The sequence below is a fragment of the Silene latifolia genome, chromosome 1 (assembly GCF_048544455.1).
Source record: "Silene latifolia isolate original U9 population chromosome 1, ASM4854445v1, whole genome shotgun sequence".
Taxonomy (NCBI): Eukaryota; Viridiplantae; Streptophyta; class Magnoliopsida; order Caryophyllales; family Caryophyllaceae; genus Silene; species Silene latifolia.
In genome coordinates this window covers 110,369,639-110,394,766 of record NC_133526.1, presented here as the reverse complement: position 1 = coordinate 110,394,766, position 25,128 = coordinate 110,369,639, and the positions used below count along the sequence as shown (strand labels likewise).

General features: G+C 34.6%; 3 protein-coding genes across 3 annotated transcripts; 2 read left to right on the top strand and 1 right to left on the bottom strand.

Moving 5' to 3' along the window:
- Positions 1–795: 795 nt before the first annotated feature.
- On the bottom strand, positions 796–4,504 carry LOC141652974 (uncharacterized). The gene is made up of 2 exons (XM_074460608.1): positions 2,066–4,504; positions 796–1,638 (listed from the first exon to the last, which is right to left on the bottom strand). The coding sequence occupies exons 1-2, from the start codon at positions 4,502–4,504 to the stop codon at positions 796–798; spliced, it is 3,282 nt and encodes a 1,093-aa protein (XP_074316709.1).
- Positions 4,505–9,486: 4,982 nt separating this feature from the next.
- Positions 9,487–11,571, top strand: LOC141652966 (protein FAR1-RELATED SEQUENCE 5-like). The gene is made up of 2 exons (XM_074460597.1): positions 9,487–9,493; positions 10,280–11,571. Exons 1-2 carry the CDS (start codon positions 9,487–9,489, stop codon positions 11,569–11,571), a joined length of 1,299 nt encoding a protein of 432 aa, XP_074316698.1.
- Positions 11,572–11,622: 51 nt separating this feature from the next.
- Positions 11,623–12,401, top strand: LOC141652958 (protein FAR1-RELATED SEQUENCE 2-like). Its single transcript, XM_074460583.1, has 2 exons — positions 11,623–11,847; positions 11,922–12,401. The coding sequence occupies exons 1-2, from the start codon at positions 11,623–11,625 to the stop codon at positions 12,399–12,401; spliced, it is 705 nt and encodes a 234-aa protein (XP_074316684.1).
- Positions 12,402–25,128: the final 12,727 nt, after the last annotated feature.

The following is a 25,128-nucleotide window of genomic DNA, read 5'->3' as shown; positions in this document are numbered from 1 at the left end:
AAATCTAGCTTTTCCTAACTTTATTGGAAATAGTAATTAAACTAATTTATTCTTCCTACACGATTTAGGAAACCGTGTATCCTAACCATCCTAGGAGCCGTGATATGCAGCCCCAGAGCCGTGATATGCAGCTCCAACGCCTTCCCATTTCAGCATTAATACATTACTCGATCCAAGCTCAAACCCTTTTACTAGTTGAGTCACATTTCGACTAATAAGAATTTCATTTGCTTGTTCCGAGCATGCTCCTGCATCATTCTCTCCTTCTTTTTGAGAATTTGCCCTCAAATCCTCGTCTTCTAGATACGGTGACAGGTCGCCTACATTGAATGTCGCGCTCACCCCACCATATTCACTCGGCAATTCCAGCTTGTATGCATTAGAACCATAACATTCGAGGATCTTGAATGGACCATCTACTCGTGGCATCAACTTGTTCTTTCTTTTGGACGGAAATCGTTCCTTCCTTAAATGTAACCACACAAGATCACCTTCTTTGAAAACAGGCTGCTTACGATGTTTATTAGCCCTCTCCTTGTATTTAACATTTGCCTTCTCAATTTGAGCTCGAACTTGTTCACATACTCGGAGAAATTCTGCTTGCCTCTCTTTGGCTTCAAAACTTAACACATATTTCTTTGGAATGGGCACTAAATCGATTGGCAGGTATGGATTCACGCCATAGACAATCTCGAATGGAGCTCGTCCTGTCGTCATTGATGGTGTACGATTATAAGGGAATTCAGCATGCGCCAATTTGATATCCCAATCCTTTGTGCTTTTACTAACCAATCCTCATAATAGACTCCCTAGAGTACGGTTGGTTACCTCAGTCTGACCATCTATTTGTGGATGGTGTGATGTACTGAAAAGAAGCTTAGTTCCCATCAAACGCCATAACGTTTTCCAGAAGTAACTAAGAAACTTTACATCTCGATCTGAAACAATAGTAAGAGGTATTCCATGTAATCGAACGATCTCTCTGTAGTACAAATCAGCCACTTTAGTTGCATCATCAGTCTTGTGACACGGAATAAAATGCGCCATTTTTGAGAATCGATCAACTACCACCATAATTGAGTCCTTACCCCTCTGAGTTCTCGGCAAACCAAGGATAAAATCCATGCTTACCTCATTCCACGGTTGCACAGGTACGGGCAGAGGTGTATACAAGCCTTTGTTGAACGTGCTTTTACCCTTTTGACATACCACGCACTTCGCCACGATTTCTTGCACGTCTTTATTCATTCTCGGCCAGTAGAAGTGTTCACTTAGGATGTCACTCGTCTTATTAACTCCAAAGTGTCCAGCAATAGCCCCGCCATGAGCTTCACGTACCAAAAACTCCCTAATCGACCCATTTGGAATGCATAGCCGATTACCTTTGAAGAGATAGCCATCTTGAACAGTATACAAACCTGTCGGATCAATAATTTCCTTCGAAAATTCTGGATCAGATTTGTACAACTCCTTGATATGTTCGAAACCAAGAATTCTGGCATCCAACTCAATCAACAATGAATGTCTTCGTGATAATGCATCAGCCACGATATTCGAACTTCCCGTCTTGTACTTTGAAGAAAACGTGAATGATTGCAAGAACTCTACCCATTTAGCATGTCTTTGATTTAACTTTTGCTGTCCATGAATGTGTTTAAGAGCCTCGTGATCAGAATGTAAAATAAACGGCTTCGGACGCAGATAATGACTCCAATGGTCCAATGCTCTCACGATTGCATAAAACTCCTTGTCGTAAGTTGAATAGTTCAGCCTTGCACCGTTTAATTTCTCATTTGAAATATGCAATAGGTCTCTTCTCTTGTATTAACACGGCACCAATTCCAACACCACTTGCATCACACTCGACTTCAAACAATTTATTAAAATCGGGTAGTGCTAAAACAGTCCGGAACACGACTTGCGCTTCACATCCTCAAACGCCTTTTGGGCGCCGCTAGTCCACACGAACTCTCCTTCTTGGTTAGCTCGTAATTGGAGCCATAATCGAGCTAAAACCCTGGATGAATCGTCTATAAAATGATGCTAAACCATGAAAGCTTCGCACCTCTGTAGTTGATTTCGGAACTGGCCAGGCTTGAATAGCATCGACCTTGGATGGGTCCATACTTACTCCGTCTTTACCCACAATATAACCAAGAAAAACAACACTTGAGACCATAAAAGTACATTTTTCTAATTTACCATAAAGCTTCTGAACTCGTAGAACTTCAAACACAGCTCGCAAATGTTGTTTGTGCGACTCTTCATCTTTGCTATAAATCAGGATGTCGTCAAGATAGACCACCACAAATTTGTTAAGGAACGGCCTTAACACTTCATTCATCAACCTCATAAACGAACTAGGAGCGTTGCAAAGTCCAAACGGCATCACAAGCCATTCATATAACCCCTGCTTCGTTTTAAACGCGGTCTTCCATTCATCCCCCTCTCGAATCCTCATTTGATGGTAACCACTCCTCAAATCCAGTTTAGAAAAGACACTTGAACCAGAAAGTTCATCAAGTATATAATCAAGTCTCGGCATAGGAAAGCGATATTTGATTGTAATGTTGTTTACCGCTCTACTATCAACGCACATTCGCCAAGTCCCTTCCTTCTTTGGCACTAATAACGCAGGCACTGCACACGGACTTAAGCTTTCTTGAACATATCCCCTATCTATCAATTCTTGGACTTGTCTCTGTAACTCCTTTGATTCCTCTGGATTACAACTATAGGCCGGCTTATTAGGCAATGCCACCCCTGGAATCAGATCTATTTGGTGTTCAATACCACGTAAAGGAGGCAACCCATCCGGTAATTCATCCGGAAACACATCCCGGAACTCTTCTAACAGCTCTTGTACCCCACGGTCATCACACACACCAACGGACCCCAATTCACGAACCAGCAGCACATAAGTTCGTTCTCCTCGAGCTAAAGCCTCCTCAACCTCCCGAGCCTCCATAAACATACTCCCCTTCTTTTTTTTAGCCTCTTTAATCTTATTAGGTGACATAGGTTTCAGATTATATCTCACATTACCCTTCATCACGCTATACACATTGGATCTCCCATCATGTTCAACCTTTCTATCGAATTGCCAAGGCCTACCCAACAGAATGTGGCATGCATTCATAGGAATTATATCGCACCACACCTCATCAGTATAGGGTCCTAAACTCAACGAAACTAAGGCCTGTTTCTTAACTTGAATCCCATTCTCCCCATTCAGCCAATGTAATTTATATGGTTTAACTCGGTCTTTAGTTTGCAATTTCAGTTCATCAACAAGGTCCCTTGCTACTACATTAGCACATGATCCACTATCAATAATAAGATTGCAAATTTTACGGTTTACCTTGCACCGAGTGTGGAAGATTTGCTCTCGTTGTTCATTCTCAGCTGAACCCGTTTCCATATGCAAATTACGCAGCACTAAACACTCCTCTTCACTCAACGGATCCAAATCATAGACTATTCCTTCACCATCAGTTTTAACATTCCCTTGAACTGTTTCCTCTTCTGGCGTGACAAATACAGGAATCATATCATACAATTCTTGAGCTGTTAGGGCTCGTTTTTGAGGACATTCGTTTGCTATATGACCATAGCCTTGACACTTGAAACAACGCCTCAAAGAACTCCCTTTTGGCTCGGCAACACCCTTTCCTTTGTCCTTGGGTTCTTCTTTCGGGGTTTCTTTAGCCTTGCTAGGAGCTGGCCTGGAATACGAGTTGGTTCCCGAACTTTGTCCCTTGGAATAAGCATAAGGTTTACGTGCCTTATCATGCTTTTCAAATTTTAGCGCCAATCTGCAAACATCGCTAAATCCATCGTAATTCTGGATTTCTACCTTCGTTGCAATTGCGGGTGTTAGGCCCTTGATGAATCTCGCCACTCTTAGCTCTTCTTTCTCCTCAAGATCGCATACAATTGACATCTTCTCGAATTCTTTGATATAATCAGTCACGGACATGCTTCCTTGCTCTAAAGATTGGAGCTTTAAGTAGTTATCTTGTTCATAATCCCTTGGCAGGAATCGTCTCATCAGGTGCTTTTTTAATTTGATCCAAGATTCGATCTTGTCTTTGCCTTCCTTTCTCCTCTGTTTTTTCAGATTTTCGTACCATAAAGATGCATATTTTGTAAGCTTCAAGATTGCAACTTTAAATTGCTTCTTGTCATCATACTCTTTATACTCGAAAACCCTCTCAGCTTGTCTTACCCAATCCATAAACTTTTCCGGATCCATCTCGCCATCAAAGTCTGGAATATCGAGTTTTAAACCCCGATCATTATCGTTCTTATTTCTCGACTTTCTCTTTGGCTGCTCGTCTTCTTCTTCAGATTCGGATGGAGTGTCCGATTCCTTTTTCTTCTCCTTAGCCTTCAACATGCTTGCTATGTTTTTTAACACATAAGCCATCTGAGCCATCTCTATCTTCAACTCGTTATGACCATCTTCCCATGTTTTCGGACCCTCATCACCGTCTTTAACCATGATTAGCAAAGTCCCAAGACAGATCTATTAAGGAATAAATCTGAACTTAGCTCTGGTAACCAATTTGATGTAAAACTATACGGAAAAACGAGAATGAACAGATCGTGGAACTGTTCGTTTGAGTTTGTTAAATCTGTGATTGTGTATGTCGTTATAACTAGTAAATTTGCAGCGGAAATTGATTTATTTGGACTGATTATTTCGTGATTATGGAAGTAACCGGATAGTATGGTGAATTCCTAGTCCTAACCTCGCAAGGTATCAAACGCAGATTCACGCAATCAACCTTGCAAGGAAGACCTAAAGATTAAGCTCGCAAACCTAATCAGAATAATGCTCACAAACGTAAACAATTTTATTGCTGGAAATTCGATGTGTGTTTCTGATTACACACGGTCCTATTATACTCCTAAACGAGGTCATAATTCGACCCAAACCCTAGCTTGCAAATCAAGCTATTTTTCCTTCTCCTAAACTAACTAGGAAAGTTATTCCCTTTTCCTAAACTAACTAGGAAAGTTATAAAAATACTAATATTAGAATACAATCAGATTTTAGGGTATTCTAATCAAACTAGGATTAGGAAAATCTAGCTTTTCCTAACTTTATTGGAAATAGTAATTAAACTAATTTATTCTTCCTACACGATTTAGGAAACCGTGTACCCTAACCATCCTAGGAGCCGTGATATGCAGCCCCAGAGCCGTGATATGCAGCTCCAACGCCTTCCCATTTCAGCATTAATACATTACTCGATCCAAGCTCAAACCCTTTTACTAGTTGAGTCACATTTCGACTAATAAGAATTTCATTTGCTTGTTCCGAGCATGCTCCAGCATCAGATCAAAATAAAAGAAACTCACAAATTTGAAACAAGATTGTATAGCAAGACGATATTTGCGGAAAAAAAAACAACAAAAAAAACACCCAAACATCATTTTACCAAAAAAAAAAAAAAAAAAAAAAAAAAAAAAACATCGTGGTGGCGGCGGCGGTGGTGGTGGCGGGGTTGGCGACGGTGGTGGTGTCGGGTGGGTGGTGCTAGGTAGGTGGTGAATGAGAAATAGGTGAGTAAATGATTTATTTGAATTTTTTGGGTTTTTTATTTGTTTGGTTTTTTGGGTTTTTTTTTCTTGGGTTTTTGATTTTTTGGGGTTTTTTATTTTTTGGGGTTTTGAAGAGAAGAGTAGTGAAATGTGTGAGATGAGAAAGAAGTGGGTGAGTGGAAAGTATATGTAGTGCATTAGTGTTTAATTATGTTGTTAGTGATTAATTAAAATGGGTATGAGAGAGTGATAAATTAGTGTTAATGGTGCTTTTTGGTTTCAATCTCCACCATCCATAATGGATGATCCAAGGGCTATAGTTAAGACTTAGGGACTCAAAACATATAAGGGACTTATAAGAACTTTACACTCTCTCTCTCTCTCTCTCTCTCTCTCTCTCTCTCTATATATATATATATATATATATATATAAATATATAGAGGTAAGATCTAATGAGTCCTCCTCTCAAATTGAGTCCATAAGTCCCTTTAAGGGCCATTGGATGGCCTCAATGGATGGTTGAGATGAATTTGATTAAAGGCCATTAAAAAGAAAAGGAAAAAAATGTGGATGGTTGGATTGAGATGGGTGGTTGAGATTGAAAATTACCAAAAAAAATTACCACTAATCAAATTTCTATACATTAATTAATTTTTCTTTCTCTCTCTAGCCCCTAATTAATCAGTTTTGAGTTTTAGATTTCAGAAGTGTAAATGTAATGTTGTATGAGTTTTACAAGTGTAAATGTGACGGAAATTTTGAATTTATATAATTTTAACACTTTACAAGTGTAAATGTGAAGTTTTACGAGTGTAAATGTAACATTTTAAGAGTGTAAAATTTATTTTTTGTGACGGAAATTTTGAATTTATATAATTTTAACACTTTACAAGTGTAAATGTGAAGTTTTACGAGTGTAAATGTAACATTTTTAGAGTGTAAATTTGATTTTTTTGTGACGGAAATTTTGAATTTATATAATTTTAACATTTTACAAGTGTAAATGTGAGGTTTTACGAGTGTAAATGTAACATTTTAAGAGTGTAAATTTGATTTTTTGTGACGGAAATTTTGAATTTATATAATTTTAACGTTTTACAAGTGTAAATGTAACATTTTAAGAGTGTAAATTTGTTTTTTTGTGACGGAAATTTTGAATTTATATAATTTTAACATTTTACAAGTGTAAATGTGATGTTTTACGAGTGTAAATGTAACATTTTAAGAGTGTAAATTTGTTTTTTTGTGACGAAAATTTTGAATTTATATAATTTTAACATTTTACAAGTGTAAATGTGATGTTTTACGACTGTAAATGTAACATTTTAAGAGTGTAAATTTGATTTTTTGTGACGGAAATTTTGAATTTATATAATTTTAACATTTTACAAGTGTAAATGTGAGGTTTTACGAGTGTAAATGTAACATTTTAAGAGTGTAAATTTGATTTTTTAGTCAATTTGAAGGTTTTAGAGTGTAAATTTTGTCCTTTGAGTGTGAATTTGGCCCTTTATAAGTGTAACTTTGTCCTTTACGCTAAAACTTTAGTCCGACTACCAAAAAATGCCACCATCAACTTTGTCCTTTACGAGTAAAACTTTAGTCCGACTACCAAAAAACGCCACCATCATCGTCCTTCCCCACCAACTCATATCCACAAAAATATGAGCGCAAATTTATATAATTTTAACGAGTGTAAATGTAAAGAAATACAAGTGTAAATGTAAAGAATTACGAGTGTAAATGTTAAGAAATACGACTGTAAATGTTAAGAAATATGAGTGTAAATTTAAAGAAATACGAGTGTAAATGTGAGGAGATACAAGTGTAAATTTAAGAGAAATACGAGTGTAAATGTGAGGAGATACAAGTGTGAATCTAAATAATAACGAGTGTAAATGTGAGGAAATACAAGTGTAAATGTAAAAATTATAATGTTAAGAAATATGAGTGTAAATTTAAAGAAATACGAGTGTAAATGTGAGGAGATAAAAGTGTAAATTTAAGAGAAATACGAGTGTAAATGTGAGGAGATACAAGTGTAAATTTAAATAATAACGAGTGTAAATGTGAGGAAATACAAGTGTAAATGTAAAAATTATGAGTGTAAATGTAAAGAAATACGAGTGTAATTGTAAAGACATATGAGTATAAATGTAAAGAAATATGAGTGTAAATGTAAAAAAATATGAGTATAATAAATATATTTATTAGATCTAGAATAAAAATCATGATAAAACAACATCAACAACACTAAATCTAATAAAGAGAGATTGAAAAAAAAACATAAATATAACATTAAATCTAATAATAAAAACAATAATAAAAACAACGACATAAATGACAACAAACAACGACACACACAACATAAAAAAAAGGACGACACACACAAAAACACAAACTTTATTGTTGAAAAAAAAAAAAAAAAAAAACAACAAACACAACATAAAGAGGACGACACCCAAAAACACAAACTCAAGGAAAACACAACAGAAAACACAGATCTGAAAAAAAAGAAAAGGAGGGAGGCGACACGACGGCGGCGTGACGGCAGCGTGAAGACGGCGTGATGGTGCGTGGTTAGAACAATAACAAACACAAACAACGACAACAATGAGCGGATCCGGGGTTGTTGTTGTCGTGGGTGTCGGGTTGCGGGCTGGTTGGAGTTGTGGTTGGAGGGAGGAGTCGGGTGGGTGGTGTTGGTGGGTGGTGTGTGGCGTGTTGGTATTTTATGGTGGTGTTGTTGTCGTGGATGTTGTTGGTGGTGAGTGAAGGTGGCGGTGGCAGAAAGGGAGGGAGGGAGGTGGTTGGGGGTTTCGGCCATGGTGGTGTCGGGTGGTGGCGGATCTGGGTGTGTGAGGGAGAGTGAGGAACAGAGGAGGTGGTGTCGGTGTGGTGCGTGAGGGTGGTGGTTGAAGGAGGCGGTGGTGGTGGTGTGTTCGAAAAAGACGGGGGAAGGTGGTGGTTGTTGTGGTGCGTGAGGCGGATCGGCGTTTTTGGTCGGGTCGTGTGTGGTTGTCGCGGGGAGTGGTGGTGACGGGTGTGTGGGTGGATGGTGGTGTGTGAGTGGCGGCGGGAGAGGTGGGTTATGGTGGTGGTGGCGGGTGTGTGAGTGGTGGGTGGTGTGTCGTGGTGGTGGCGGGTGATGACTGATGAGGGGGAAATTATTTTTTTTTGAATTTTTTTGAATTATTTGGTTTTTGATTTTTGTTGGATTTTTGAGAGGATTGGAATTTTTTTGATTTTTAGAGAGATGAGAGGAATGATAATTGTGTGAGATGAGAGAGAAGTGAGTGGAAAATAAATGTTATATAGTAAAATTAGTGGTTGATTAGTGGAGGTAGTGAGGGAAAGTGATTAATTAGCTTCAATCCCCTCCATTTAGCATTAATCCCTCCCTTTTCCCCTTCAATCTCAACCCTCCATCCCATCTTTTTAATGGCTCCAAATAGGACTTAGGGACTCAATGCTTCTTAGTGGACTCACTTGATCCTTACTCTATATATATATATATATATATATATATATATATATATATATATATATATATATATATATATATATATATATATATATATATATATATATATATATATATATATATATATATATATATATATATATATATATATATATATATATATATATATATATATATAATTAGGATCACATGAGTCTACCTTCAATTTTGAGTCCATGAGTCTCACTTTCACCGCCGTCGATTATAGGCACCGATGGTCGAGATCTGCGCGCTATAGGAAGGGTAGAATTGTCTTTTCACAGCTTATTATATATACTCCCTCCTCCTGCCTTTCTGTCATTCTAATTCTTTTTCCCTCTTTCTTCTCTCTCTCTAAAATTCAGCCGTCTCTAATTTGTTTTTCAGCTTTTGATCGTCGATTTTTGCAATCAATCGCTTGAATCCTACTGCAATGTCAGGTATTTCTTCATGTACGATTCCTTTAATTTTTGTATTTTCGTTTTGTCTTTTGTCTCAATTCCTGAATTCTAGTCATCTTTTCTGAGTTTTTATTAACTGCTGTTTAATTGTAATCGGTTTTCCGTTTTAATTTATGTTTCAATCATCTCGTGTTACCTGATTTAGTGTTTTTTTGTTTCAATATGTGAATTTCAGTCATCTTTTCTTAGTTTTATCAGCTTGATCATCTCATGTATATATTGCTCATCATTATTACAATTATCGCTTTATTTCGTCTTCTCTTTTTGCGTACTGTTTTGCATTCAATTATCAATGATTGTTTTGTTTATTGCATGCTTTATTCAGATTTACAATTTGAGTCATCTTTCCTTGTTTACATGTTAACAGTTCTAATATTACATGTTAACAGTTCTCTGCCTAACCTTATTGTTGTCGTTTGACCTAATTTTGTTTACCTACTTCATTTAGTTTAGTATCACAACATATCTTCATTAGTATCACTCGTACTCTTTACAATATCCTAGTTTAAAATATAGTGATGTTATACTATATGTTTATCTAATTAGCATATCACACTTTGTCTTTGATAATATCACATATCCTTCACAATAGTATCATACACTAGAATATCTAACAATACATGCTTGTGTAAATTAGTATCCCACACTATGCTTTACTGTAGTTACTTAATATAAATCAGTATCAGCCGGTATGCTTAATAGTATCACATGTTATCCTTAATAATATCACAGCTTGATTTACTCTAATTAACTTTTTCCTGCTAGAATTTGTTCCATCACCCTGTTTTGAAGAGACTTCTTCTGCTTCTCTTGTACCTGCTTGTACTCCACAATGCATACAAGTTGATGATGTGCATGGTGGAAATCACCTTTCTTTGATTGTCACCCCTGGAGGTTCTGAGGAGTGGATACGGAATGTTGCCACTCAATTTACACCTAGAATAGGACAAAGTTTTGCTACCTTAGATGAGTGTATCCAATTTTATGAAACTTATGCGGACGCTTGCGGTTTTGAACCAAGAAAGTCTTCAACTAAAAGGTTTCATGGTAGTGGTGATATAAAGACAAAACTGATTGTCTGTAATAGAGAAGGGTTTAGGGATAGTCAGCCGAAAGTGTTACCCTCTAATGGTGAAGAGGAGAAAAGGATCAAACCATATGATCCTAAGAAGACCAAGATTACTAGGATTGGTTGTAAGGCCAAGATTTTATTCAGATTTGTCATCAAAGAAATTGACCAAGTTAAAGTCCCACTCTTTGTTGTTGATCAGTTTCATGCTGCCCATAATCACCTTCTTTGTCCACTAAAGTATAAAGAATTTCAGAACAAATCCAGACACCTTAATTTACATCAGAAACAAACAATCATTGACAATTGCAAGGTGAATATTGGCCCAACGACTACTTTCAGGTCTTATAAGGAGTATGTTGATGGTTATCAAAATGTGGGAGCATGTTTGACCGACTTTAAAAATTTTGGTAGGGAAGTCAAGTGTTTTATCGGGCAGCGGGATGCTCAAATGTTCATAAATCAGCTTGAAGTGCTTTCTGAAACTAGGCCAGGGTTTTATTATGCATATGAGGTTGGTGAGAATAAGTGTTTGGTTCGTGTTATTTGGGCTGACGCAGAGGCACGTCGAAACTACTCACTATATGGTGAGGTGGTGACATTTGACCCAACCTATTCAACCAATAGGTATGACATGAAATTCTGTCCTTTTACTGGTGTTGATCACCACAAGAAGTCGGTCACCTTTGCTGCTTCACTTGTGGGTAGGGAGAACGACAAGAATTTCAATTGGGTTTTTCAGAAATTCTTAGATTGTATGGGTGGAAAGGAACCCAATTGTTTATTTACCGACCAATGCCCGGCAATGAAAATTGCAGTGCCTGCTGTTTTTAAGACTGCTGCCCACCGTTATTGCATGTGGCACATCATGCAGAAATTACCTGAAAAGGTAGGCACGACAGTGACCAAAGAGACAGATTTTGTAAGCCGTATGAATTCTATTGTCTGGGATTCTGACCTAGAGCCTTTTGATTTTGAAGAGAAGTAGTCTGCATTGATCAAGGAGTTTCATCTGGAAGATAATGGATGGTTGACATATATGTTTAACAAGAGGCAACGTTGGATTCCGGCTTATTATCGTGATATTCCTCTTAGTTGTCTTCTCAGAACAACCCAACGTTCTGAGAGCATGAACAGCTTCTTCAAGCGGTTCGAGAATCCTCGCGGCACACTTGTGGAATTTTGGTTGCGCTTCCAGAGTGCTATGGATCAGCAAAGATACACCCAAAAGTCCCTTGATAGAGACAGTGATCTCTCTCTACTTGTAACCAAAACCATCTTGAGATTCATGCATCCACTGTGTACACACACGCACTCTTTTACGAATTCCAAAAGCAGTGTGTCTCTTCTTTGAATTCATGTAGCGCTGGAGATTCTTCAAGGGATTCCACTACAAGGTTTCTTGATATTGAAGATACAATATTGCGTACTACGTACACTGTAGCATTTAATCCCACAACCTTTGATGCAAAATGTTCATGTAAGATGTTTGAGAGGAAGGGATACATCTGCAAACACATTATTTGGATTTTATCAGGTAAAGGGGTGAGGAAGATACCTGAACAGTACCTTTTGAGTAGATGGACAAAGAACACCAAAAAGATGCCTCTTTATGATGTGCACGGGCAGTTGATCGGTGATTTTGATTCCTCATATGTGAGTAAGCTGCAGATTTCAAATGTTTGGTCAGAGTTCTACTCAACGCTGTCTCTGATAAAATCTCTACCTGAAAATCACGTAACTGAACTGACTGATTTACTGAAGGCATTTAGACAGAAATTCAAGCCCGACCCTGAAACAATGACAAAACAACAATAGTTAGAGATGCTTCTTGGGGTTAAGTGTTCAGATGAGGTCCATATATTACCACCAGTTAAATCCAAAAACAAGGGTAGTGGCAAGAGGTTGACCTCTAAGAAACAAATGTCCATTAAAAAGGCACAAAAGCCGAAAAGGTTTTGCAATAATTGTAAACAAATGGCACATCATGATAAGCGCAACTGCCCTAACCCAGCTGCTGAGACATCTGAGCACTCGGGTGATGATAATGAATCTGATGTAAGTGATTTTGCTAACTACATTCATTATGATTGATTTCTTACTTACATTATTTAATTTTTTATTTCTGATTTGTTCTGTGTGTTTTTTGAGAAACAATATCACATGCACCTCTAAATAATATCATGTTGTATACGAAATAGTTTCACAAATATAAACGATTTATTATCATCCAATTTTGTCTTCTTGTGAAACAATATCACATGTACCTCTAAATAATATCATTAGTCATTGTATACAATATCACAGTTATTTACATGTACAACATACTGCTGAAATATTTTTTTGTGTTCTTTGTTTTGCTTTTTGCAGACTTCTTCACTTGCGGATGTTGATTGAGAGCTTGAGTACGTGATGATGAAGTCTATATTACTCGCATATACAATTTTTTGTTGTTGTTAACCAATACAATATCAAAGTAGGAACATTGTTTTTTGTTTTTTTATAATTTTATTCTACATGGCCTCCTATTTTGTATTCTTTTTCGAATTTTTTGTAAAAACCTCAGTATTACTAAGATTTTGCCTTGTAAAGACTTGATTGTAAACAATATCACGTTTACTAAAGAACAATATCACTATTTTCTTATAAATAGTATCAGAGTTACAGTACTTTTACAACAACATCAGAGCCTTAATCCCAAAATGATTTGGGGAGAGTTACAGTACTTTTATGAAAGAAAATCTAATTGATTGTGTTTGTCCACCAATAGCGCAGCAATTTAAAAAATAAGTATCACCCAAATAATATCAACCTGTCTCTGTAACAATATCAAATCTCATAACAAAAAATATTACATTATTGTGATATTGGGATTTAATCTCTCTAGAATTTTTTAAATTCTGTAACACAATATCACCATGTTTACACAACAATATCAAACTCTAAACAAAAAAATATCAAAGTAAAAAGGATATTTAAATCCCTATTCACTTTTATTGTATGTTGAGAAGCAATATCACACCAATCGAAGAAAAATATCACATCACACTTGAGACAATATCACACATTTTTGTGATATTGGGATTTAATTTCTCTCTAGAATTTTTAAAATTCTGTAACACAATATCACCTTACTTACACAACAATATCAAACTCTAAACCAAAAAATATCAACGAAAAAAGGATACTTAAATCCCTATTTACTTTTATTGTTTGTTGAGAAACAATATCACACCAATCAAAGAACAATATCACATCACACTTACAACAATATCACACATTGCCAATACTTATATCAGATCCAAAATGGTTAGTCATAACTACTTTTGCAAACTTAAGAATCAATATTCAAAATGTCTACCATTAGATTCATTGCCCTACCAGCTTTACATCTATCTTTTTTTAATTACATCTTCGTGCCAGTAAATCTAATTCTAATACATTACCATTGTTACTTGTCTTAATTGCTTCCTCTACCAACACCTCTTCCCCTGCCTCGATTCTTAGGATTTGCAACAGTCTTGAATCTTTTGTATCTCTTTATAAGTGGTTCTCCATCATCTTCAACATCTTCTTGGCAATCATTGACCCTATAAACCAAATATGTTATAATTTATATAATTTTTTGTGTGCATCACCATTTTCTACCTTTTTTAATTTCCCAAATAAAAGCCAACTAATGTAAAAGTCAGGTTATCGATTTTGTACCTTTTCCGAAGAATGGGTATTTCTGTGTCAATGTTCTGTCTCCCACTACCATCGACCTTTCCTTTTGCAGTAACTTTTACATTTGTTATTACCTCCTCGATAGTTGTTTCCTTCTCAGCAGCTTTCTCCTTGCCCTTTCTGTTACCACACTTCTCTTTTGAAACATCAGTGTTTTTCCTCTTTTGTTTTAATGTCTTCAAGAGTTCCTCCTTACCTGCTACAAACTCTTTAACCTTTTCTATCAAATCTGTCCTATTCTGATTTATATCAGCTAAAAGCAATCTTTCGCCATTTCGCTTGAGAGTAGCGCCTATACACTTTCGCGGTCAAGTCGGCTTCAAACAGCTGGCCCTCATACCAAATCATGTGCAACATTAAGAAGTTCCCAGATTCAGTATTGTTTATCTCCTTCTTTTGCCAATCAAAGATGATGTTGGCAACATCAAACCCTATTATCTCTTCAGCTCTTTCGACCTTCTTCGCTTCTAGGTAGTCACTCATGTCATTAGCCTACAATGTTAACCAAAACCATTACTGATACTTGCACAAACAAATTTATTTTTCCAATGTTAATTTCAGAATTATCAATAAAACATACCACCAAATCTGCAATTTTGTGTGTCTCAGCTTCCTCCCAGTTATCGTACTCTGTATTGTCCAGTACTTCAACCGTCTAGGTTTTGAAATTTATACAGACACAAAAATAATGTTCTTTCCATAACATTGGAATAAAAATGAGACTGCTTTGCCAAAGGTTACAGGGAACCGTGTTCCTTGTAATAAATTCATCCCATGCTGCATAAATCTTGTCTTTATTCCTTTCTTTGTATTCAGTTCCTTCCACTATTGCGTCCTGTTGTGTGTATAAATGTTAAAAAGTCGTATTCGTTTTAAGAGTCAATACATTTTATTGAAAGTGTGAATATATATAAATCAAACTAAAACAAAAGCTTACCATGTGTTGAATTCCAAAAAACATTAAACTTGTATCACATTTTTCTGTGTGCTCAATGTGATTCAGAATTAACGCCCAACATTCAATCACTTTGCTATTGACGTGCACATTTGGAAGCAATGACACAATATCCTCTCTGACAAGGTTTTGATTGTCACTTTGAAGTCGGCAACAACCTCTTGTACCAATCATTAAGACAAATGGTTCATATCAAAAATGAAGAATATTACATACAATATCACACCATACTAAATATAGTATCACATGCCTAATGAAAAAGTATCACAAAAACATAGTAGCACTTAAGCTAGCAAAAACCTAACTACTTGTTTAAAAAAAATGTATCACATTCAATAACACCCTACTCTAAATATAATATCATAGCACAAATGAAAATGTATTAAAGATTTTAAAAAAAACATACTCTAAGGGGAAACTGTGGTCATCCAATAGGCAGTAATCAATCACTTCTTTCCTCTTGGTCAACATCTTTGCAAACTGTGATTTGTTAGCCCTCATAAACTTTGAGACGACCTCCAATTTAGGATCTGCCAAACCACAGTTGTACGTGCTTCCTAGTCCATCTGATTTCCCCTTCCTTCTGCTGCCCACGACACTAGCAAAACCATCTTCTACCATATCTACATAAATATAGTCTATGTTATTCATTGCATACTGAGTATTAAAAATAAAAATAATTAGTAATGTACAAGATAGTGTTAACAAATGTAACCTTTTTTTTTTGGTTACGGGCGTCTGAACATTCTTTTTAGAACCTTTTGCTGTCTTGCTTTTTTTGTTTCCTTTTTGCCTTTCTTTCAGCAATTTAGGAAAGAGTGTACGTTTGATGGCATTAAGGTTTTCCGCCTTCCTCAGGACCTCATTCCTTTTTTTATTTATAGCACTCAAGACGAGTGTAGCTGCAATCTCCGCCCTATATAACTCCCTCTTCTTCTCATTGTCCAGTTCACAACTAAAACACTCACCAACGAAAAACATCATGTGAAACATCATGAATACGCCACAGTCCAGGTTCAAGTCTTACGTTTGCCAAGCAAAGGACACATTTACCAAATCGTAGTCCTTTACTTTTAGCCCTCTTTCATAACCTTTACTGTTGATGTATTCACCATAGGTACTACCCTGTACATGTTTATAGTAAACAACTAATCAATCTCAAACTTATCTAACAAAATCATTATATCATTAGTTTTTATTTTCAATATAGTACTTACAAAGAATATGAGCAGGTGTACATGTTCTTCGTCTTGAAATCATCATATTTTTCGTTGTCCAAGTAGAACATGATCTCCCTCTTGAAATCAATACAAACGCAGACATAGTGCTCTTCATAGAGCAAAGGTATGAATACCTATGATTTTCAGAAACAATATCAGAAACAATATCACAATTGACAAGTAACAATATCATGAAATATATTAAACAATATCACATCTAAATATGTAATTTAACTTTAACAATATCAGCAGTAACTACCAACAATATCACATAGTATAAAAAACAGGGTCACAGCTAAAAGTAATTTAAATGTCTTACCATATCTGAAGTTAAATTCAAAGGTTCGTCATAAACAGTTGACCACGTATCCCATGAGACATACACATCTGCCTTAATTCTTGACACTTCATCAACATCATCTTCATCTGCTTTCAAGAGTTTCTCTAGATCACCCTGTTGTTCAAAAGGACATTTTAATTAGTCTCAATGAGACATTTTTAAAGTACCTTATTTAAATAATGATAAACAAACAGTTTTTTTCATACTGAGTGGGCAAGGTTGTAAAAAATCCTTGTCGGCATATTGTTGTCCTTTTGCGCCTTTTGAAACTTATTGAGCAATATTGCCCAGGACTCAATGACCACTGCTTCTATCATAGTTTCAGGCAGCAAAGACTCAATATCGCTCTTTTGTATACAATGGAAAGTTCCAAAGTCGCACACCACTTCTCTGTAAAATTTTGCAAAAAAATTAACATATTAGATTTCCAGATATAATCTATATATATATATATATATATATAAGAGAGTTTTTTCGAGCGATTCTAGAGCGTCCACATCATCAAAAATCAATTTAGGAAAGTATAATTTTTGATGTAAAAAATAAAGTGGAAAATCTTTTAATTATTATAATATGTACATTTCCTAAATTATATTCAAGTGATATTTCCAATTTTTATATCAAAATTTTACATTTCATTTGATAACAAAATTTCGTTAAAAAAATTATGAAAATAATATAATTAGCTTTGTGGTGAAAAATGCTATCATTAGAGTATAGATTTCATATTATTTGCACATATTAAAGATGGTGTACATCTTAATACGTAAAATTGTGTGCTTTTTAGTATGTTTTGTCCCACATTGGAAAATAAGTAGGTGTGGTGAATATACTACATATAAATAGTAGAATTGTCCCACATTGAAAGATTAGTATAAGGTGATGTGATTTTATGATTATAAATAGGAGGCATATTTGGAACTTATGTATCCACCCAAAATTTTTTGAGTCTTATAAATATTGTTTTAACGAGCTCTTAAGATTTTCTTTCAATATCTACGATATGATATAAAAAATATTCAAGTGATATTTCCAATTTTTATATCAAACTTTTACATTTCATTTGATAACAAAATATCGTTAAAAAAATTATGAAAATAATATAATTAGCTTTGTGGTAAAAAAAATGCTATCATTAGAGTATAGATTTCATATTATTTGCACATATTAAAGATGGTGTATATCTTAATACGTAAAATTGTGTGCTTTTTAGTATGTTTTGTCCCACATTGGAAAATAAGTAGGTGTGGTGAATATACTACATATAAATAGTAGAATTGTCCCACATTGAAAGATTAGTATTATAAGGTGATGTGATCTTATGATTATAAATAGGAGGCATATTTGGAACTTATTTATCCACCCAAAATTTTTTTAGTCTTATAAATATTGTTTTAACGAGCTCTTAAGATTTTCTTTCAATATCTACGATATGATATAAAAAATAAAGTGGAAATCTTTGGGAACTACCCGGGAAAGAGTTAAGAACATGAACAAGAAAAAAAAAATACAAAACTAAAGGTTTTACTAATGGTAGTCTCCTGACACAGTACAAAACTAAAGATTTTACTAATGGTTGTCTTTTGAATACAGTAATAGAGCGTTAATGAGTCGTTATATGTACGATGTAGAGATCCCTATCTAATGATCGAGACTAAGTGGTTTTACCTTCAAAGAAAAATAATATGTATACAATAGTGGTTTTTTAAGAAGAGACATGTATTTCTTGTTATGTTATATCTTTCACATTGAAAAATAATGTAGGCATGATGAACATACTACGTCTAAATAATTAAATTATGTATCTCACATTGAAATAATAGTATACGGTAGGGTGATTCTATAAATATAAATAGGAGACATCCTTGAAACTTAGGCATTAACCCAAAATTTTTTGATATAAAAGATATGTACTTTTTAGTATGTTATATGTCCCACATTGAAAAATAATGTAGGTGTGGTGAATATATTATGTATAAATAATGGAACTGTCCCATATATATACATTTTCTATATTATATTAAAGTGATGTTTATAATTTTGATATAAAAACTTTATATTTCATTTGACAAAAAAGTATCGTATGAAAATTATATAATTAGATTTTGACAAAAAAATGTTATCATTAGAGTGTAGATTGTATTGTATTGTATTTTCACATTATTAAATCGGGTTGATGTCAAAGTAGATGCAAAAAAAAAATGGTGTACATAGTATGTTATTTGTCCTACATTGAAAAGTAATGTAAGTGTGGTGAATATACTATGTATAAATATTAGAATTGTCCCACATCGGAAGATTACCATAAGGCAGGGTGATCTTATGATTATAAATAGAAGTCATAACCCAAAATCTTTTGATTCTCTTAAGTATTGTCAGAAAGAGCTCTTAAAAGAGTTTGTATTACTGTCTCTACAATAATGATTTCTAGCCTAAGTTAATCTTTGGAAAATCTTTTAATTATTATAATATATACTCTGTATTTCGTATTTTATATTCAAGTGATGTTTCTAATTTTTATATAAAAACTTTTACATTTCATTTGACAAAATAATGTCAGTAAAAAAATTATGAAAATAATATTATTAGATTCATGGTAAGAAACGTTATCATTAGAGTATATATAGATTTCATATAATTTGCACATATTAAAGATGGTGTATTTCATAGTATGTTATATGTCCCACATTGAAAAATAATATAGATGTGATAAATATACTACATATAAAAAATAGAATTTTCCCACATCGAAATATAGCATACAGTGGGTGATGCTATAATTATAAATAGGAGGCATCCTTGGAACTTAGACATCAACCCAAAATCTTTTGAGTCTCTTAAGTATTGTCTTGGAGAGCTCTTAAAAGTTTATATCATTATATTTTCTACATATAGATTTTATATGTCCCATATTGAAAAATAATGTATGTGTGGTAAATATACTACGTTTAAATAATATAATTATAATTGTGTTAAAAAATATTCTATCATTAGAGTATAGGTTCATATCATTTGCACATATTTTAATTATGATTAAAAAAATAGAAAACAAAAGTCCATGGTAGCATGTGTAATCTATCGAAGTTCAAGGTTACCATGAGAAATTTCCAATATTATAATAACATAGTTAATTAAATTTTTATTTAAAAGAGGGAGATATCCGTACCAATAAAACAATAAAGGGGGTATTATTTTTTAATTGTTATTTTATTGCCACGCTATCAAACTTAACGTCCATTTAACCGCCTTTACATTAGGGGGTACCATGGGGAAAAAAATAGAACCTCAAGGGTACTATAGGCAGATTCTTAAAACTAGGAGTAACATGAAAAATCTGACAAAATTAAGGGGTACCACGGGAAATTTCCGTATCTCAATTATGTTAAATTTTTTTTGAAGAAAAACAACGTACAAATATTAATGGAGAATACTTGATCATATTATTAAATTTAAATATAGCTATTAGATATAATGAGTAACAATTGTCTGTATTCGGTATTCGGGATCTGGTTGGATGTCGAACTAAGTGCAAAAAAGATGGTGTAATAATTCTGAGCATGTTATTTATCCACAATGAAAACCAATGCAGGTTTGATGAATATATACTACGTATAAATAGTAGAATTGTCCCACATCAGAAAAAAATTCAAGTTTGGTGAATATATTACTTATAAATAGTAGAATTGTCCCACATCGAAAGATTAGTATAAGGTGGGGTGATTATATGATTATAAATGAAAGTTAACCCACGTATATATTAATCTTTTATTTTTTTTTGAAAGAGATATTTTAATAATATGTAAACAAATCATTAGACATAGAATGTAAACATTAAACCATTATAACGTTTTTTTTTGCAATATAAATAAGTTAATTATCCCGTTGCAACGCACGGGCATTCAAACTAGTATCACTATTATTATGTAATAATATCACACTGTTTGTAAAAGAATATCACAACTAAAATATTTATTTAATTTTAAGGAACAATATCAACACTCAGTTCTAAGAATATCACGTAGTATACACAACAGTATCACAGCTAGTATGGATCATTGTTATAGCTAGTATGGATCAGATTAAGTCATGTCTTAAATATTAAAAAAATAGTTTAATGGGGGACTTACGACTTGGTAATTGTATGATCGTTAAGAAAGCAATAATCCATGACCTCCTTTCGATGCTTCAACACATTCTCAAATAAATGGCTGTTTTTAAACATTGATTCCGAAATAAGCTGAGCATCCTTGTCCGGCGAACCACAGTCCAAAGTACAGCCCAAATTATGAGGTATCATATCTGCTGAAGAAGGTACTTTGCTCGTTACTTCTTTGCTCGTGTGCAACAAATACTCATTGATGCTTATCATTCTTGTTTCTGCCAATTGAACATTTGTTACAACCTCCTTCAATTGAGTCACGACACTGTTATCCTCATTCCTTTTCTGTGTCTCTGTTCCACTGCCCTCTAGATGAGCTTTTTCACTATTTAACTCCACTTCACTTTTATCCTCAACAGTTTTCTTCGCCTCTGTTCCACTTCCCTCCATATGAGCTTTGTCACTATGCAACTCCACTTCAATTTTATCCTCGGCAGCGCCCATTTCTCCCAAACCAACATTTGAAACACCCTGTTTTAATTGTGTTGCCACATTGGTATTCTCATTAGTTTTATCAGCCTCTTCATCAATGCCTTTCTTATTTGTTGTATCAGCATTACTATTTATCCCCTCATCAACAGCCCCTGTTACTCCTAAACCAACTTTTGAAATTAATTCATCCAAATTTGAATCCATATAATTACCTTGCTCATCATGTTGGCCTCCTTCATCATCACTGTTCAATTTTGTAACATCATTATTTTCCTCATCTTGTTGGTTATTATTGCACTCCAAATCATCATCATTGAGTAGTTCTTTATCCGTACATCCACCATATACCCTGTTCAACTCTTTATACTGCATCTTCAACAACTCAGTCCATACATCAAACGTCGGCAACCCTTGTTTTTCCTTCTGCTTTTCATATGACCTGGCTATGGCGTAGTCCATAAACTTGTGAAAGCTTTGATCTTTAAGGAAAGGCTGTGTTAGGGATATGGGAGGAGCTGCAGCTTGATTTGTTGTTGTAAATTTATCATTATTATAAGCCTCTTTGTAACCAGCGTCTTCTTCAGCAGCATCTTCTTCAGCAACATCTTGTTCAGCAGCATCTTCTTCAGCAACGGCTTCATTATCACCGTCTTTCCTGGCACCAGCTTGTGTAGATGTAGTTGGTTCATCCATTGGATTTCTCGGTTTCATATTGATGAGCTCCCTCATGTTATGTACATATCTTGAATAGAATAATTCATTGTCCCTCTTCATGCGTAGATAAATTTCATGAACACTCTGCCAAATGACATAGCCAATAAAATATCAGAAGCCATTTAAAAAATTAGGCCATGACAAAAAATATATCACAAGTAGTAAAATAAAATATCAGAAGCCATTTAAAAAATAGGCAGTTTGTTAATACATTGTTGTTAACAAGAGTTATTATCCATCTGTAGTATTTGTGATTTTATTAAATGATATCACTCTAAGTAAACAACAATATCACACTTTATAGAAAACAATATCAAAGTAAAAGTGGTTTTCAAAAACCTTATCCAGGTTTGTTCTTTTGACAAGGAATATCACAACAGTTAAAGAATAATATCATAATATAAGCAACATAATATCACAGTTTTTCAGTGACACAATATTAAAAACTCCAAGAAACCAGCAAGGCATTATTCCTTACATCCATTGCTCTTGCTCTAATCTGTTTGTCAGTTTCAACACCGGCAGGTAATTTAACCATCATGTACCCCTGTTTTGTTTCCGTTCCAGCACCAGGTTCATGATCAGAGCTCTGCGTTAGTCTCAACTCTGTTTCTTCTGGAAAATACATATGTTAGTTTTTGAAACCATTTTTAAAGTTATTTACATTCAAAATAAATCAAAGAGGGATTGTTTTTTACCTTGTTGTTGTTGTTGGCAGATTGGGTACTCAATCTTGGATACTGGTGCATTTCCCAACGATTTTGTACTCTTCTCATCATCTACCCTCTTCGACAGTGATGCATCATCCCAATGCTTGATAAGGGGTAGAGTGTGTGGCAAAATATCTCCCTTAAAATTAAATCTATGGAAATACGCTATCATAAGAACTACTATACACCCAGTTATAGTAGACCTTGAACGTTGTTTGCACACACTAATACTATCAACCATCTCTTGAAAGACATAAGCACACCAGTCGTAGTTTCTTATGCTACTGACATTCACAACAGCCTTAACCAGTTTCAGATCAAGAGTTTTATTAGAAGATGGTGCAAGGAAAACAGACATGTTGTACATTACGAACAGCCTCTTAAAGTCATCATCAGCATTATTACAAGCCATCAACCAGTCATGCACTTGTTTCACCATAATTGGAGCAGAAGTACTCTCCAACCCAAACTTCACCCTCCATGCATTTTTCAACTTGTTATTCTCCACAGCAGTTTTAGTTCCTGGGATTACGAGCTCTACAGGTTCACCTCCTCTAGGAAGTTGAAAGATGTCATGGACGTCATGTTTTGTCAATATAAAATCCCACTTCTTGGTTTTAAACATATTGCACGTACAGTCAAACGCCTTTAAAAGTAAGTTCATAATTCCATGTGGTATTTGTGTTAACTTCAGCTCTAACAAGCCACCAAACCCTATCTCCCTCACAGCCTGTTTTTGTTCTACATTTAGGTTGTTAATCAGCTCAACCAATTGTTTTGGTCTACACTTCGTCTGCAATGCATGTGCCTTCTTCTTTTTGACCTCAGGTTGCTCTACAAGTTCATTTTGTATCACCTGTTCTATTTCCTGGTTCCCTTCCTTTGACTTCTTCGTTGATCTTTGTTCAACTCCATCGTTTGTTGCTAGAGGCCTCTTTTTTGCAGTGTTTTTATTATACTTCTGTGAAACAACCAAGTCCATTTTGGCTGAAGATGAGTATCTGCATTTAAATATAGCACAATATTAGAATTATTAACAATCAATATCACAACTATTTTGTAAAATTATCAACACACATTTACATAATCAATAGTTAACAAAAATTTATGATAATCCAGTATGACAAATCTAAAAATTATACTAAAAACCGCAGAAATTGAAGAAAATGAGTAACGATTGTACCTCAACTATGTTTGCCAGAATTATACTAAAATTGCAGAAATTATGATGTGCAAGTGCAAGTGCAAGTATATCACATCATACAAACAACAATATCAAAATTATGAGGTGCAAGTGCAAGTATCTTGACGTTCAATACCACATCCAAAACAGTATCACAGTTCTTATTGGTATCGCATGAATGTAAATTGAACTTTGATCACTAACTGTCAAAATTATGAAGCCGCATCACTATATCATCAAACAACTTCAATTCTATATTATGAGACTGTAATTTAGAAGTCTTAAGCAATATGAATCCCTAATTTTCATAATTAAACAATGTTAAACCCTAAAATCGCGATCAAATAACATTAAACCCTAATTTTCCCGATTAAAACAAGTAAAACATCTAGTAAACAACTACATTGATAATTAATCGTTTAAAATCGTCAAGTACATCATAGTACTGTACATGCAAGTGCTGTATACGCAATTAAATTCGTGTAATTCAATGTACATACTATAATTTCGAACAATATTAACATGTATACACAATTCAATACTACATAAGGTGAATAAAAACCGCAGAAATTGAAGAAAATGAGTAACGATTGTACCTCAACTATGTTTGTCAGAATTATACTAAAAATTGCAGAAATCTATTGACCGAACAATGCTAGATTATTGATATTCAGTTGGAATCGTCTTCAATTTTGGATGTTCTTCCGGTTTTCAATGAGATTTTTAGAGAGATTTTTTGATTTTACTTGTTTTGAATTTTTTTACCTAAATTTGAACTTTTAGAGAGAGAATAAAAAGTGAAAAATCAACTGCTGAACGGTTTTTGTTTGTGAAATATAGGCGTGATATTGTGTCGTATATCGTCTGATACAAATTGGTCTCACGGGACTCAAAAATATAGGTGGACTCACCGGATCCCGCCTCTCTCTCTCTCTCTCTCTCTATATATATATATATATATATATATATATTAGAGAAAGGTAGATCTGAACTTACAAGGTGAAAGGAAGGAAGGATAAGGTGAGCAATCTCTTAATCCAAGCTTGAATCCCATGGAGAAGGTGTTTGTGAGGGTTTTAGAGAGAAGGGAGAGGATTTGGAGTGAG